General features: G+C 34.6%; 1 protein-coding gene across 3 annotated transcripts in view; it reads right to left on the bottom strand.

Moving 5' to 3' along the window:
• Positions 1 to 18,111, bottom strand: part of msl-2 (male-specific lethal 2) — a 31,873-nt gene extending 13,762 nt beyond the window's left edge. The window contains exons 1-4 of one of the 3 annotated variants that reach the window (XR_011336211.1): positions 17,045 to 18,111; positions 16,846 to 16,914; positions 7,264 to 7,518; positions 726 to 1,100 (exon numbers count right to left, since the gene is read on the bottom strand). Coding sequence is in view for 2 of the 3 variants with exons in the window: in XM_069848030.1 (XP_069704131.1) it covers positions 789 to 1,100; positions 7,264 to 7,518; positions 16,846 to 16,914; positions 17,045 to 17,791 (1,383 nt within the window). In the remaining variant the exon portion in view is untranslated. Of the gene's footprint in view, positions 1 to 445; positions 1,101 to 7,263; positions 7,519 to 16,845; positions 16,915 to 17,044 lie in introns of those variants that run through there. The other 2 variants (XM_069848030.1, XM_069848031.1) reach the window with 2 other exon arrangements.
• Positions 18,112 to 18,384: the final 273 nt, after the last annotated feature.

Genomic DNA, 18,384 nt, shown 5'->3' with positions numbered 1-18,384 from the left:
AATTATATTGCGTAGGGTCAACAGCTTTACTTTCTTATGCATGCGAATAGTTACTTACGATTTTCTCTATCTAAAGATCCATTGCAGTAGGTGGAGCTTCAACCCATAATACTTGGCTTATTGCAAGTGCAGCAACAACTACATGACTGAGAATGACCAGTTACTCTAATTTTAATTTATTTTCTTTCAATGTGGTGGTAAAAAAAAAAAAAAAAAAAAAAAAAAGGTAAAGATATCTCCGTAACATGCCATGAAGGCACTTGGAGGGCATGGAGGTAGAGCCCCATGCTTTCCATGAACCTCGGCACTAGAATGAGGTGGTGTGGTCGGCACCACGCTCTGACCGCCTTTTACTCCCGGGAAAGACCCAGTACTCAATTTTATAGGAGGCTGAGTGAACCTTGGGGCTGTTCTGAAAGTTTGGCAATGAGAAAAAAATCCTGTCTTCAATATGGTGGTGGTCTTTTTATTAATTTTTCCTTAGTGAGTCACCTTTTCCTAGTTTCAGGAGTGTATCTAGGAGAATTAAAATAAATTTTATGATCAAGTATTAGGAATGCTAAAGTCAATGCTTTTTCAAGCGAATTTTTTACCAGTTGATATATCTTTTACATATTTTCAGAAATCAAGTGTAAGATTTGACACATCACTCCTATCGTTTATACCTGTATTCCCCATCTGTTTAGCACGAGAAAAATTAAAAAGCTAAAAAGCACCACTCTTACAAGAGGAATTAAAATGTCCATTCTTTCTCAGTCTCCTGGAGGTGCCATCTGTTGATGGTACTGTCAAATGTCTATGTCGACATCACTGGTCTCATCTCCAGAGCTCTCTGTAGAGGGAAGGTTGTCATCTCCAACCAGCAGGGCAGCTGGTAATGCAGAAGATACAGTATGGAGTTGCGTGGTGTACACACCCAGTACCTGCACTGTATTGGCTGAGAGATCTGTGGAATCCATTGTCAAGCACTGCTGTGGGTCTATGGTTGTGAGCGTGGAGTCCGTGGTGCTGCATGGAGTTGACAGGGCAGTTGAACTCACAACAGAACTTGGAGCCAAGTGGAGCTGGATGTTTTGTAGTTCGGGAATGAGAGGACGAACCTGTAAAAAGTAGTGTCACATCAAGATTTTTTTATACAATTGATTGATTGTGCTAAGACTCATAACCACCACAGGTGTCGTCATCAATACCACTTTACGAATAAACTGAGGATTTGATATTCAGACATAGTCTGTTAATGCTTTATGTGTTGTTGGTCACATCAGTTATTACAGTGATATCAAAGCAAGCGCATTTTTCTGACCTTGATGTCGTGCACGGGCATCAAGCGCTAGGTATGGAAGGAGCAAGGATTATGTATATGAATAAAGAGCCTGTTGGATTAAGAAAACAGTGGTGTACAAACTTCAAACAGAACGTGAAATTTTATGTCGTTATTTTATATGACTATTTCCTGTTTGATATCATCTATATTGTCTGTAAAACAAAGTACTAACACCAGTTTCTTAATATTGCAGTTAATAACATAATAAAGAGTTAAGAAGGAATATTCACATACATTTCATAGTAATACTATACTATATTAAGTGAATGAAACATCATTCATAAAGAAAGTGACATCCCAAAGAAAGAGATTAAGTATGACATGGTAAGTTGCAATTAATATTGATGGTATCTTTAGCCTTATAAAAGTAATCAATAAACTAATCAAAACAATATTACAGTACAAAGCAAAGTTACCTAGGTATATGTTTCAACTGTAACTAATATTACATAACAAAACCTTATTGCATTATGCTTTTAAGGTGATATTGGTGCGCAATTTCCTATCATCAGAATATTAAATTATTTTCTCGAAATCTGCTGAAGCTATAGAGCTGACGTTTTTACAACACATGGGCACATATCTTTGTTTATGATGTAGCAGTAGTTCCTTTGTTAATTCATTTTCTTACAAACATTTTCCATGCGAATATTTTCAAACTTTTCAATACATATCTTTAGTAATACATATTTACGATATATCAGATTTACGAAAACATTGTTTCAGTACCTGTAAGGCTACTAAAAAACATATCTGAAAATTTCACTTTTCTGTAAAAAAGTTGAGAAAATACTGCTTTTGAATAAAAAGGAAACTCGTGAAAAATGAGCATTAAAATTGAAACTTCAATTCTTATAATGCAATTATACTTCTCAGACAAATCTAAAAATTAACATGGATATAGTTTTAATTAGTCCCCTTTCTTCATTCATTGAATCAGTGCTGGCCATCTCTGTATATAGTTCGACCAATTGGTATATACTACCTCTCTCGTCTGTCTCTTTCCTTTCCTCTGTAAAGCGCTCAGGCTCTCCTGAGCTCTAAAGCGCGCGCTTGCCCATATGGGCATCAGTTGACATGACTGACTTATTACTAGACATCGGATTTTTAGGCACTAAAAATTGCAGTTTTAGGCGCCTAAAATAAGCTCAAAATTTGTAAAATTAGGCTCTATTTTAATGAAAATAGGCATTTTAGGCACATCAAGGTATCATACTTATTTCTTTCACTGAAATTTTTAGTTATACACTAAAATACGCACAAAAAAGTATGTTTAAACATTAAAAAAGAATACTATATTATATTTATAAACAGTGCTGCACAAATTTAATATATTGAAACTAATGAAGTAATGATTATTGATATCAAGATTACTCATTTTAAGTTACTGAAATTCAGTTCCATGCTCAGACTTTATTATAATTATCTGCACAGTACACCACCAGAATTTTTTTCTAAATTCTCCACAGTTAACCTTTGCCTTTTGTCACTGAGAATCATTTTGAAAGCATAAAAACTTCTTTCAACCGAAACTGATGTGAGAGGCGCAAATTTTAAATTAGGTACAATAGAAACATCAATACTTACTGGAACATTTACACTTTCCCCGATATCACTCTTGATACTTTTTCCAACAATGAAAATCCTACATTTTTATTTAATACGTTGTCCCACTTATTTTTAACTTTTTTCCCAGTTTCGCCCAAAGCAGAATGTATGTTCACTTGAGCTTCCTTTACTATTGCTATTTGGCTACAAAGAGATTGTTTTTCACGTTCTAATTGTTCAATGCTTGCAGGTATGAAAGAAAAGTTTGATGTTATGTAGGCAATATCGTTTTTCACTCGTGAGTCATTCAGACAATCTTTCACTGCTTTCACACACGCTGCACTATCAGTTTCAGGTAATTTATCAATAACTGTGACCACTTCTTTAAAATACTTAGAATAATACACCACTGACTGAATCCAGGTTCCCCATCGTGTAACAACCGGCTGAGGTGGGAGTGGGATATCTGGAAAGTTCTCTCTGAATATTGAAATCCTGGATGGGGCTTTACAAAAACATTTTTTTGTGTTAGAAATAAACGAATTGACAAGAGGAAATTCATTCCGGATTGTTTCAGAAACCCTGTGAAGGCCATGTGCTAGACAGGTTACATGCATGAGGTTAGGATAAAATGTTTTAAGAAGTGGAGCTGCAGCAACCATGTATGAGGCAGCATCAGTACAAAACAACAGAACTTTAGAATCGTCTATATTACCTGAGTATAAAGACTGTAGGCCTTTATTTACAAAATAAGCAATGGCTTGGCTATTCACTTTCGAAAGTTCCTTAACACATACGAGGTGTGGAATCGAAGGTCCATCAGGACTAAGTTTTCCTACTACCATATTTGCTATATACCTATTCATAGGATCTGAGGTTTCATCCACAGAGACCCATATGTAAGAATCACCTATATCCTCCCGAATGGAAGCTAAAGTTTCATTGTATATTCTGTCTAAGTAATTTTTTCTTAGGGTCGACTCAGATGGGATATTTTGTTTGCAGTATTTTTGTAAAAACTGTCTTAAAACCAGATTTTCAATTGCATTCCAGGAAATGTTAGCAGCAACAAACGCTCTGGTTAAATCAGCATAGAAATTGCTGCTGAGATTGGATGAAGTAGGCTGTGTTAGTAAAGTTTGTTGCAGTTGATTTTTCTGCTGAGCTTTAGCCTTATGAGCCGCTCCTTGCACATGCTGCTTTAGGTGGCACTTCTTTTCTTGCGAAATCTAAAAATGTAAAGTAAACTGAATTAAAATAAAATCCTAATTGTTGTATTGCCGTATTTCTATCACAAAGTTAGTGGGTTCGAAAAATCAAAATTTTAATGACCTACAAATACTTTAACTATCGGAATTTAAAAGGTTAAAGTGTAGTGGTCTTAAAAAGAATTATACCTCAGGATAGCTCAGTCAATGTATAAATATTATAGGCCTACTCATTAAAATTAATAGAATTTATATATTTCAACTATTGTTACATACCTATTTGCTACAAATCTTGCAGAATATTATTTTTCCATCATAAGTGAATTCTGAATATTCTGTTAGCCATTGCCGGATCAATGTAGATTTTGCACTTATATTTTTCGGCATTATCGCGTTAAACTTCACAGGAAAACGTCCTACCGCTCAAAACTTCTCAACACAAATAAGGTGAGGGAAAGAGCAACTGTTAACGAGCATTCAAATGAACCGTTGTTATTGAGATTCAATTGGACAAAAATACAAAGTTCCACTTATTGTTACATTTCCTGGTAGTGTTAACACTAGGAGGGCCATTCTTTTAAATATTTTGTAAAGGTTTACCCTACTAATTCGCAGTTTTACGACTTTTCATAAATATTTCAAAAACACTCTTTCTCCAAAAATTGTTATTTTATGACACTCTGAAGGGCAGTACAGCTAATCGGTTTCAGACCGAAAACAGTCATTTTTATAGTATAGTATATCTCTGAATCGGTAGCAGCACATGTTGTGATTGTTGCCTGCTTCAAAACTAAGATTGGTTCTTTGTCGGCATTTATGCCTCCAAACATGTTAAATTCGGTGAAATCTATTGCGAGTGTCGTGAGATTCAAAACATTTTGTTTCCTCTATCAATGGTTTCATGGCCGGTGTGAAGCAAACTTTCCACTTTTTAAATGCCTTAAATTTCGCAGTGAATGCATGTATAAATTATAAAACGTAAGAGTAAAATGCGAAACTTTACAGTGAGTTAGGCATTTTTAGGCGAATATTAACAAATTAGGCTCTAATAACCGTTTTAGGGCATTTTAGGGCACTATAAAACTCTTTGAATACCTTTCAATTTCCATGAAACACAAATATTAATAATTATTTTTACTTTTCTCCTAAAGAAACAAAATAGGCATTTGCCCTAGAATCCGATGTCTGCTTATTATGTAGGTCTCTTGATATTGCAGTGCCAATTTTGGAAATCTATTATTATCCATTTCTTGTAATTATTTTTGTCAATTTTTTCTGGTAAGATTTTATGTGAGAGAAGAGAAGGAAGTGCAGAAAGAAATGAGGAAGAGAGAGGGAGGAAGGGAGAAATGGAGATAGAGGGAGGAATGGGAGAAGGGGAGAAGTAGAGAAAGGAGGGAGTTGGAGCAACAAAACACAATGCACTGACACTCATTTGAGTGTATGTTCACAGACAAAATTAGTGGTGAGAGAGCCAAATGTCTGGCAACACCACAGCTGCACACATTACTGCTATAGCTGCTGCCACACTACCATCACCATTACTGCTACTGCCATGACCTTCAGCAAGAATTACACTCGATGACATTTTGCAGCTCCATATGCTTATCTAACAAACCGTTTAAATTTGAGTCTCCCTATGCTAAGCTCTCCTTTTCTTTTGTATGGTAGCCTCGACCATAACTTGGTCAGTAGGTGAGCTTTGATATTAGCATAAAGAAGGTCACTCCTGCTGTTGCCTCTGAAGTCAAGAGTCAGAAGGCTGTTTCTGGGCCAGTCAGCCAATTTATACTTCAACAAACACGGCATCACTTTGTAGGCAAGAGGAAAAGCTATAAGCAAGGTATATTTAAGCAACATTTGCTCTGCTATGATACCTTCTGATTGCCAGTTACGTGATTTGTCCATTTTGCAAAGGACACAACTGGAAATTTCCTGTTGAATAAAAACATTTTGTGACATATCAGGCAATGAAGAAGTGTGTAAAAGTGCAGAATGCATGTGTTTTGATGTCTGATGTAAAGGGATAAGAAAAAGATTTTCTAATATCATCATTAAACAACCCCTGGCCCTGAAAAGAATTGGTTTCAAAAATGTAATGATGATATTCTCTCTTTAGAAAACACATACAATGGATGGGGTTCTATAATAGAAACCTCAGGTGTAGCTTTGCCTGGTATTATTCGGTGGAGAAGCTTTTGTTATCTAGTCTGCAGTCAAAAAATTGGAAGTTAGAATTTATAAAACAGTTATATTACCAGTTGTTCTGCATGGTTGTGAAACTTGGACTCTCACTTTGAGAGAGGAACAGAGATTAAGAATGTTTGAGAATAAAGTTCTTAGGAAAATATTTGGAGCTAAGAGGGATGAAGTTACAGGAGAATGAAGAAAGTTACATAATGCAAAACTGCACGCATTGTATTTTTCACCTGACATAATATTAGGAACATTAAATCCAGACGTTTGAGATGGGCAGGGCATGTAGCATGTATGGGCAAATCCAGAAATGCATATAGTGTTAGTTGGGAGGCCAGAGGGAAATAGACCTTTGGGGAGTCCGAAACATAGATGGGAGGATAATATTAAAATGGATTTGAGGGAGTTGGGATATGATGATAGAGACTGGATTAATCTTGCACAGAATATGGACCGATGGCGGGCTTATGTGAGGGCAGCAATGAACCTCCGGGTTTCTTAAAAATCATTTATAAGTAAGTAAGTAAGTAAGTAAGTGTGTTTCACTAGATTCATTCTCTCAATCATTCCATGCTCTCAACAAGCAAGCTTTGAGTTGCGCCTATTTATGATGATGGTGGTGGTGTTGATCTGTTGATGATGTAAATATTTTCAAATTATACACAGGATCATAAAACTGGAATATTACATAATACAAAGAAGGAAAAATGTGAATAATCACACTTCGAATTGTACCTAATGATGGTGGTGGTGTTTAATGGTGGTGATCTGTTGATACAGCAGCGAGTGAATTCTAATGTGTACCTTACAATGACACTGATAATCATGATGATGAAGACGATATTATTTTAACAGTAGATGGTAATGATCTGTAGATGATATAATAGCGAACTTGGAGATGTATCTTAACGTGATGAATGGTCTTTAGATAAAGCAATGAATTTGGATGTGTCCTTTATTTATAGAGCAGTGAAATTGGAAGTATACCTTATGACCACCAGGCCTGTGAGGATTTCGACAGCCTCGGCAGCGACATTCCATGCATGCCTTACTCTCCACATAGCACGGACAGCGTTGTCCACAGCATGTCAGTTTGCCAGGTGTTGCTGTTGCATTGCCACATCGACAACCTTTTCTCTTTGTTCCTGCCCCTGCACCACCGCCTTTGCTACCAGCTCCACCACCGCTACCTTTGTTAGAAGTTGTACGTTGCTGTGGTTTTTTAAAGCTTCCCACATTTACCTACAATACATAAAATTTATTAGCTAGAAATAAAAAATTATTTATTTTCAAGCCACAGATCCTGTAGACTACAATAGTTTTTCATAGAGTAATTTTTTTTCACACACTCAGTGCATTTAAATATCAAAACAGACATAGAGTTCTTTGTTTATTTTATACACTTTTCCATTTATTGGTAGTTAGCCATGATTACTTTTTTCTAAGCATCTCCATTATTTCTAATCTTTCATTTTTTCAACAGTAAATACTGATACAGAACATTATCACCATTAAACCAAATATCACCCTCTTGGAGTAATATACCAAAGGATTACAGAACTTTACAGTCTTCAGATGTTTCCTGCAATGCACAATATGGAAGTGGATCTACATCACTTCAAGATTTCTTACATTATGATGATGATGCTGAAAACATGTGACACCACCTTTATCCATTGCAAATTTGAAGTAAATCTGACAAGATTTGATCCTGATCCCAGCAAGGAAAACTGACATTCTATCTCAAGTTTGCAGTCAAATCCAGCAGAGGGTAATAGATTTTTAAGAATCAGTCAAAATCCTTAGAACTGCTTCCTTTGGCAGGGAAGCTAAATAGAAATTATGTGTCACAAAATTTATATCACGTAAAATAATCTTGTTTTTGACTGAGAGAACTCCAAAAAATATTTACCAGACAATTTTTTCTCATTCCAGCAGTTTTCTCCATTGTGGACAAGTTTCTACATGTCAATATCTTGAATGAAACTGCAAATGTCATTTCATTTCATTTTATTGTATATTCCATAGATCAGCACTGTAGCTCTGAGATGTGGAACAAGTAAAAAAAGTTATACAAAAAATACAATACAAAGTAGGCAGATTAATTGAATTTACAAGCACAATCAATTCATCAGTTGAATAAAAGGTATGTGCATGGAGAAATATTGTTAATTCTATTCTGAAATTCTGCTCTTGACCCTTCAAACTTTTAAGATAATTAGACAGTACACTGACGATCACAATACATTAATAGTGAACTCCTCTTTTACAACAGCAGACTAACAAGGAGCCTCTGTAGAGAACAATATCTTGTGAAAATGCAGAGACCTCTGATGGACAAAGCAAGATAAAATAGATCAATAGGATGCGATGTATTCAGGGATAAGTAGCAGATGTACCTCAAAATATACATATGTGTAAACAGTATGTCTGAAGTCATCTTAGGATCAGTCAAATAAAAAAAAAAAAAAAAATGAAAAATTTTATCAGTACCAGTCTCAAACACGTTTGGTATGAATATCTCATGTTCTATTCTTTGTACAGTGTAGAAAGCAGAAAAAGGAGCCTTGTAGCTTAAAGAATTTTGATTGACCTAAAATTACTCCTGAATATTTGTATAAACATTTATGAAAAAGAAAATAATCATTACAATTACAATAGCATTTAATTTGTAGACATTTCTTTAAAATAAAATAAAATAAACTAAAATAGATATTATTCAATAGCACTCATAAAAAAGCAAAATTAAAATAAAATGTACATATTTTACATACAATAAAACTTTAGTCTTCTTTTAGACAAATCCTATATCAAGCTGTATAAATTTAAAAAAATAATGATCAAGAATTACCAAACACATTAAATATGACTAAATTCTATAAGCTCTCAGTTATTTAAATATTTTGTATCAACTGCTAAACCACCTCATTCTAGTGATTATTAACTGCTAGGTTATGTAGTGTAGATGAAATTGATGATAGCGAAATGAATCTGGAGATTCACCATGGGATTACCTGATATTTGCTGTTGGCCTGTACGAGCTGTTGACAGATTGGTGCACAATGGTTATTAGCAGCATTACTACTTATGACAATGGCTTTAATTTTTTTACGAAATATTCTCTTCAGAATGAAACTAATTAAGCACAACTCCTGCTCGGTGTGTAGGGATTAAAATGCAACTTTATATAAAGAACGAGTGCAGTCAACTTGACAAACAGAGCAACAATAATTTAGTAGCTTTACATTGGAAAACTAAGGTGAAAATTAAATCAATCTTCTTAATGTTTGCTGACAACATAAAGTCCACTATAGTCCACTGTAGTCTATTCAGTTGTTGTTTTTCACGAGAAATGAGAGGTATTTTGATCAGTGTTCATTATAGATGGATTAATATCAATATCCCAGTCACCTAACTGACGGACTGACCAACCTTTTTTATGAAGCATTTAATTATATTAATCTATTCATGTACTGAAATAATTCAGGTTCGATTGTGCAATTTAAAAAGCTCTTTTACTTTATTTTTATATCTATGGTATATTACGAGTAGGCTACATAAAAAAAAATTATGCTGGAAAAATATATTTGAGATTTTTACAATAATATGTCATTTACAGAATCTCTAATACTGAAGGAATTTCTAGCACGTTATTTATGTATTGACTTTTATTTCAATAACAACACATCCTTTCAAGATTTTATTCCAACACTGCACAAAATCACAATTAATTAAAAAGTCAGTCCTAGCAAATTTCATCTTGCATTTTTTGTCATACAAGAAAGAATTCTAAGTGAAACAGCAGGCCTATAGACTATATGTCCCCAAAATGTTTGGCTCAGTATACTTAATAGGTTAATGTGAGCATTCACATCACTTAGTAGACGAAGTTCATAAAGCCTTTAGGTCAGTGGTTCTCAAACTGTTTTGGATCAGAGCACATTGTTTTGCCATGTGGGATATACTGGCACATCCACACAGTAGGTGGCAACCGTGCTTGTTGAAGAGCATTTCGAATGCTCAGGAGTGGTCTCGATATATCACTAAACCTAGCGGAGGGTATATAAACCAACAGAACACTTGAGAAGCATCTTGATCACTCCTGAACCCTAATGGAACATATATAAATCAGTCAACACTCATGTCCCATTCAGTTTACTCTAAACTAGAAAGAGTGAATGGCTTAAACAAAACTGGAATCATTTCTTCACCACTCTGTCCACTGTGCAGTCTTCAGGAAGAAATGGATCAGAATCATCTTCAGTGATGTCCAGCCCTTTCCTCTAAACCCACTGTGTGTGAATAAATATTGGAGAGCAAGAAAGTTAATGGCTTTATTGCCAAGAACTCAGCATTAATTAACAACAACAGAAATAGTGAGTAGAGAGTTGACTGTCCTTTGCTGTTTGTTGATTAAGTCGCAATATTTAGTGTCCATGCTTTACATATTATATTTGCTTAACATACATAACTTTTTTAGTTAAATGCCAATGATTAAGTGGCCAAAGTGAAGAAAATCTTTGTGGAAATACAACAAGTGATTCGCCTGGATCCAGTGGCGTAGCCAGCGGGTGGGCCAGGTGGATCTAGGCCTACCCAAAAAATATGCGAATTTTTGCGTTTTTTATGGAAAATACTCAACATTAAAACTAAACCATGGATCCAGAGCAATAGTTACAGTCGATAGCATTAAGTAAGAAGTCAAAAATGCGTTCATTTCTTCAAGAGCTAATTTAATTGAGTTGGATTGGGCTTAAAAAATTGTCTGGCAGGGATAAAAAGAAGGAAGCCGTGGAGGCTACTGAATTGTTACATCAACTAGAAAAATTTGACACCTTATTTTATTAGTTTAGACGATATTCTTGCTCTTGCAAATTTATTATCAGAAGCACCCCAGTCTCTAAAAATGTTAGTCCTTCATTAAGGCAATGATATAAAACCTTTCAAAGCTCTGAAACGAAGAAAAATTCGACAATCATGTCAAGCACAAGGCTTTGTAATCTAGAAGTTCTATCAATTGAGAGCGAGAAAAGTGGGATTTGTTGAAGGACCCATCATCAGCGATCGACAGATTCGTTGCGAGGAAATCTCGACAACTCCATTTCACCTTATGAAGCGTTTGTATAGGTATGCCTTGCATGACTATTTATCATAATTTTGCATGTTATTAAATAAGACTTCCGAGAATGAGTTTCAAGAGAGTTGATGGCAGCAGCATTGTTAGGAGATGGGTCAGGTACTTTCTAAACCCTGCAAATCTGGCCCACCCAAAATAATTAGTCTGGCTATGCCACTGCCTGGATTAAGTGTCAATGCTGTCAAGGTACCTTCCAAGATTAAGTCATCTTCTGGTGCTGTGCGCAGATATCAAGACTGTTATATGAGTTATGGATTTACGTACACTGAATCTGAAAATCATGAACTTCCTTAGTGTTTTGTATATGGCGAAAAATTGGGTAATGAAAGTATAGTTCCAAGTCCCAGTCTCTATTGTGATGCTCTGGTGACACGAATCAGCTTGGTTCCTACCTTGCATGCCAGTGATAAATTCTGGGTTAATATTTTCATCACACTGAGAACACAGCTTAGCAGTAGTAAAGTTTTTTCTAGCTACTGCACATTAAATATGGATAAAAATGCCATGAATTTGTAATTAATTTAAACTAAAGTACAATAAGTATTCACTAATATTAAATCAACTACATAATAATAGTTGTAGTAATAATAATAATAATAATAATAATAATAATAATAATAATAATAATAATAATAATATACTAAATACTTCTCCCCATAAATAAATAAATGACGGACAGACCAATGAATGAACTGACTGATGGAAGGACAGATGGACAGACAAACCAGCAGATGGACCAACCGACAGACTGATCAACGGACGGATAGACAAGACAGATTGATAGAGGGCGATCCAAAATGATAAAGTGTAATGTCCTGAATCTACCAGTAACTTAAATTGTGTTATGAAGTGTCACTTCTCCTACAAGTATTTCTACAAAATAATACATAACCATACTTAGCCTATATAGCATAAAAATGAAATTTTTAAGGAGAGACAATAGTTTTATATTATTGGATAAATTCAGAAATTAGGAGATACGAATACAATTACAAATATTTCCTTTCGAAGATATAATGAAAAATGCAAACTCAAAAAGCTAATCACTTAAAATGAATGAATGATGAAACAATATCTAAACATTTCTATTTCATTCAAACCGAAATGTAAAAAGAAATGGTGGTGATTTAGCAAAAGATGGCAAGGTGAAGAAGTTACGACAGAGCAGTAATTCTTAAACTGTGGGGTCCACAACTGAGTTTTCAAACTAAATTTTGATTTATGTCATTATGAAATAAACTTATGTAGGGGTTTCAAAAGTAATAATTTTAATTCCTCCTATTTTCTTCATTTTCTACACAATCTTAAAAAATTTCGGCACTTGCATACAATAAGTTAGATTTTTTGTATCACCATCCATTGCCATAACTTCGTGTCCACTATTTTACTCTTGTACAAGTAACAGCCTCTCTTCAATACTGTTTACAGCAGCTCTGAGTTGGTGCTCTGGAATATCTATCACAGTGTGTGCGATGGAGTCCTTCAACTCATTAATTGTTGTAGGTTTGCTCAAGAATACTCTTTCCTTCAGATAGCCCATAACCAATAATATCTGCTGAGTTAATATCTGGCGATCTTGCAGATCAAGTTACAGGAAAGTGCCTACTGATAACATGATCACCAGAATAATCAGAAACAAACAAACTCGCTGTCATAATGATGCAAAAAAAATCCCATTTCTTGTGTAATAAGCCAGTGTCAGAATTATTTTTAACACTGTGTAGAAAATGAAGAAAATGTGAACAATTAAAATTACTTCTTACTTTTGAAAAACCGCATTTTATAAAAAAAATACCATGCAATTCGCAATAATTACATCTTAATTTCCAAAAAACATATTGTAGTTGTAACTTTTCTGTTACAGTAACAAAGCTAATTTTTGCAAAGTTTGTAAACTAGGCTTGAGTTTGTGTAATAATTGAAGACCTCTCTCAAATAAGGGTGTAACCAACAAATCTATAAATCCCATTACAGGATAATGGAAAATAATTTCAGGGGCATATTTCGTTAGGCCTATATTTACTAGCAGAACCATTTGATTAATCAAGGATACAAGTTTATTCAGCTATTGAATGCAATCATTTATTGTTATAAATGAATGCTTCAAAATTACTTTTTTTACAGAAGTCACAATTTCATTAATTTGATGTTACACCCTTTTTCGAGGGAGGTCCTCAATTTATTACATGAAAAATAAATGGCTTATATAGATGAAAAGATTTTCGTACACTATGTTGACTAAGCAAAAATATAAAATTAATATGTTAAGTGCTCCAACAATATGCACATCATATGAAAGGAGCCATCAAACTCAAAGTTTAAGAACCACTGGGATAGAGTATTCTTTTTCTTGACATCCTGTGGCTGTGGAAGAACTAATGTGACAGTCCTGCCAATATCAGTAATGAAGATAACATTGTTTGTGGTGGTAGTGATATTACTACTACTACTACTACTATGTATTACTACTACTACTACTACTACTACTACTACTACTACTACTACTACTACTGTTACTACTACTATTTGACATATGTTCATCACTTTCTCATGTCACTTATAAGGGAAGTCCACGGTGTTCCAAATACCCATGTTGAAATTTCATGAGGTCAATTTAGATACCTATATGAAAAAAAAACAATATCCACCCGAAACCCTGTCCAATAGGCGTTAATTTTAAATATTTTAGAGTTTGCATTTTTTTTACACTTGCACATCATTATGTCTGGGGCCACAGCTCTGTGTTCTGTAGCCAAATGAATAAGGTGCTACACTATTAATTGTGAGGTTAGTGATTGAAGACACACTTCTCTCCTTTTTTTTATTTGCTTCTCTTTCTTTTCTTTCAGTGTATTCTTTTATACCTAGTTCATATGTTTTGTCAGCTCTTTTTATTCTTATATTTATTTTACCATCAGAATATTTTGAAATAGGAGAAGAAATACCAGAGGAAAGTGGGATAGGGAGAGGGGTACAATAAGAATATCCTTTATCTTCTACCCTGTTCAGAAAATAGGAGGGGGTGATAGTGGGATGAAGAATAATAAAGTGCAGACGAGGAGATGATACTAAGGGATATACTAATGGAGGTAAATGACAGCTGTAAGCAGTAGATGAAGATAATATGAACAAGATGAAGACCATGATTATCAGAAGAAAAATAAAGAAAGTAGGCCTAAATGTGCAAATTCGAAATGATGCAGTAAAACAAGTGAGCAGCTTCAAATACTTGGGGTGTACTGTAGGTAGTAACATGAGCTGCTAGTAGGAAGTCAAAAGGAGGGTAACAATGGCAAACAAAGCTTTTAATAGAAAAAGGAACATTTTCTGTGGAGCTTTTGAAAAAGAACTGGAAGAGACTAGTAAAGTACTTTGTGTGGAGTGTGGTATTGCATGGGGGGAGAAGAGAAACTACTAGAAGCATTTGAAATGTGGATATGGAGAAGAATGGAGTGTGTGAAATGGACAGACAAAATAAGCAATGAAGCTTTGCTGGGAAGAGTGGGTGAAGAAAGAATAACGCTGAAAGTAACTTGTTTATGTTCTGTATACGACATAATGATAAGTTACGAAGATTGTTTAATGAACCTGATATTGTCCAATTTATGAAGCTTCGTCGATTAAGATGGGCTGGTCATGTACGAAGAATGCCTGATGATGCCATACCAAAAAGAATACGAGTAATACAACCAGAAGGATGTAGAAAAGTGGGACGACCAAAAGGAAGATGGATTGATTGAGTGAATGAAGATGCTAAAAGTCTGGGAATTGGAAACTGGTGGACTGTATCGATGGACAGACAAGGGTGGAGGATGATTTTTGAGGAGATCGGATCTCAGCCATGAGATGTAGCGCCTTGGAAGATGAAGAAGAAGAAATGACACATTATTACAGAATACATTTTTATTTTGCATTTTGCTAATAAACTTCTTATTGTTTCTGTTCTGTATTTTATCTATATTTTACATTGATTTTGTGATAACTTATATCTGCATTCTGAACATATCACAAGTCTCGACATTAAATGTGAAATGGTATAGGTTATGACACAGGTTTTATTTCCATGAAATGCAACAGTACTGCTTAAAGGAAGCCCGTCTACTTTACACAGTTAATATTAATAAATAATGTGTCATTTCTTTACACTACTTATAATATATTATTTTCATTTCATACATATTTATTAGGAAATGTTTTTTGCACAACTTCTGCTTTTATGTTCTTATTTTAAGAATTCTTTTATGATAAGTTTGTTGTTTATTCATGCTGTTGAACTTTGTACATACTCACAGGATACCTCTTTCCAAAATAATTCATTCATTCATAGTTTTCTGCACAAGGGCAAGTTCTTCACTGCAAACCTAGCATTCTCCACTCTTCCCTATCTTCTGCCTTTCTCTTTATTGTCTTTTATTCGAAAACGACGACAACCAGAATACAGCTATTTCTAAACCATCATAAAGCCCAAGAACGACAGAAAGGGATGATTCCAATCTGAATGAGTTTTATGGAAAAAATTGCAAGGCTAAGTCAAACGCGAACAATATATCGGTATCTCGTTGTTCTGGCAGAGTAGCGAAAGTCCCCCCCCTCCCCCAAGTTACTTACAGGACTATATTTAATATGATCTGGGGAAGACTGTAATGAGTTTTATAGTTAAATCGAACATATAGGCCTACATAATGATCGATTCTTCTGTTTTGTTTATGTATCCAAAATATTTGTTTGTGTAACCAAGTAGCTAGATTTATATGTCGAATAAAGCCAACTTTGGTTCTATAGATTCCAACTTTATTACAGTAGGTAGGCTATAGAACAACACTCAAAATCTACAATTTCGAAAATTAATTATTCGCCAGGGTTTTTGGACGGATCTATATATTTTTTCATAGATCTAATATCTAATAGCTTTATCTTTTCTCTAGAATTTTAAAAGACGTTCCTTCTTTTTGGTTTCCAAGACAAATATTATTATTATTATTACTATTAATTTATTAGGCTAAATTACTGAAACTTAAATTTATCTCATATAATCTCAACAAATCGCGGGGCACTGTAGACCTTCCCATTGTCAATGAGGGGCGGGGGAAGGAAGTGGAGGACGAAGTTTTGGGATATCATGTCAAAAACAGAATAGGCTGAAATAACTATTTTCTTAACAAATATAAAAATCTTGCACGGATTTAAACTATAATAATACACAAAAACATGCAGCATAAACCATGCTTAGATGCCTCCCACCAATTCACAACTTAAAATAAATGTGATAACACAGGACATTTTTAAGTCTCATTTTCTGTTAGTCAAAGTAGTAAATACTTCTATTAAGAATCGTATCCGAAACATTACGAAAAAAGGCATGACAAGAACTGAAATCCTCACACCAAACCATTTCAACAGCCAATATTTATTTGTGACCAAATTTCACACACCTGATTTTCTAGAAGATTGTTGTCGACAATGTAAGATCTTACTTGTATGTTCTTGTCCATTGGATGATGCTACACATTTAAGAAAGAAGAAAAATAAATGATTTCTATAATCGTTCAGACAAATATTACCACTTATAAAACATTTACTAGTAAAAATATATAGCCTATTATCAATTATTTTCCTATAAATGATACCTACTGAAGGAATTTGTCCATCACCACTACAGCTACTTCCATCAGCTCCATCGCCTTCCAAATCATTCGCTTTTCGTTTTATTGTAATTTTATTTCCACTGCCTGCATACATAACAGAATACATTGAAGAACCATTGGAAACTGTGCGAATAGCTTGAAGATCATTAGCAGACAAACCATTATTAGGGTCTGGAGGTCCCAAAGCGGCAGATGCTAATGCTGTTTGAGTCTGTGTTGATGTACTCGTATAAACACAAGGTAATATACTATATGCAGATTTTGACAGGCCTCCTGTGCTTTTGTACTCATCTTTAAATCCCGCACCTTCTTGAATAAGGTCCATAAGACTTGATGTTCCTGTTGCGTTATTTCCATTATTAGCAGCAGTTGCAGCTGACACTAAAAGACTTCTATATATGGAAGTACTAGTCACATATTCACATAACTTTTTATAACACTGGAGCAAGATTCGTAATTGAACATTTTCAACATATTTATCGTAATTTTTACACCAACTACATGAAGGTTTCAGCTTTTTTCTTCCTCCTTTGCAAGATCTACACACATGATGTTGACAGTTTGTTTCTGTCGGAGTGTATGGTTCTATCAGCAAGTTCCCACAAACAGTACAAGAGAGAGACTGTCTTAAATACGGCACCAAACGATATAAATCTGTCCATGATGAAGTATCTTCAATGTCGGCTTGCAATACCAGCCTACAAGTCGACACATAAAGACTGGTAGCATTCATTTTAACATTTAAATTAATAATATAACGAATGAAAACATATACTGTTTACAAACAATCAAGCATCCGAAAATTATTAACAAGAATCTCCCTAAAAACCATTTCTACTGCCACGCAGGAATAGTAACATGGAAAATGTGGTATGTAGTACGTGTCCAAGTCATCAAATGGAATAATTACTGACAATCTATAATTAATTGTGACAGATTAAAAAAATTATCGTGCAAATGTACTGCCTATGTTTACAAAACATCTTGTCTGCATCCATATGAGGGACTTTAAATATTTCGGATCACACATATCTGACACTGCATAGAACAGATATGTAAACGTTGGCTACACTGAATTGGAGACATTGCTTCCTATCGTAAGCAACGCTTCCTATAGACACCTCTATTTATTTGACTATGCTACATACACGCAGTTGTGATCAACGATCGGATAGGCAGTGAAACAGCGCGCAGAATTTGAATTAGCCTACTCAATGACAAAGTGCTTGGGCAGAGCCATTTTCAGTTATAGATGGCTCTGGCTTGGGACGTTGGATACAAACACAATCTACATGACTTATTTTTCTTTTAGTAGAATTGAGCTGA

The sequence above is a fragment of the Periplaneta americana genome, chromosome 15 (genome assembly GCF_040183065.1).
Source record: "Periplaneta americana isolate PAMFEO1 chromosome 15, P.americana_PAMFEO1_priV1, whole genome shotgun sequence".
NCBI lineage: Eukaryota > Metazoa > Arthropoda > Insecta > Blattodea > Blattidae > Periplaneta > Periplaneta americana.
Note: the sequence above shows the minus strand (reverse complement) of the source record. Positions and strands in the feature narration are given on the sequence as shown.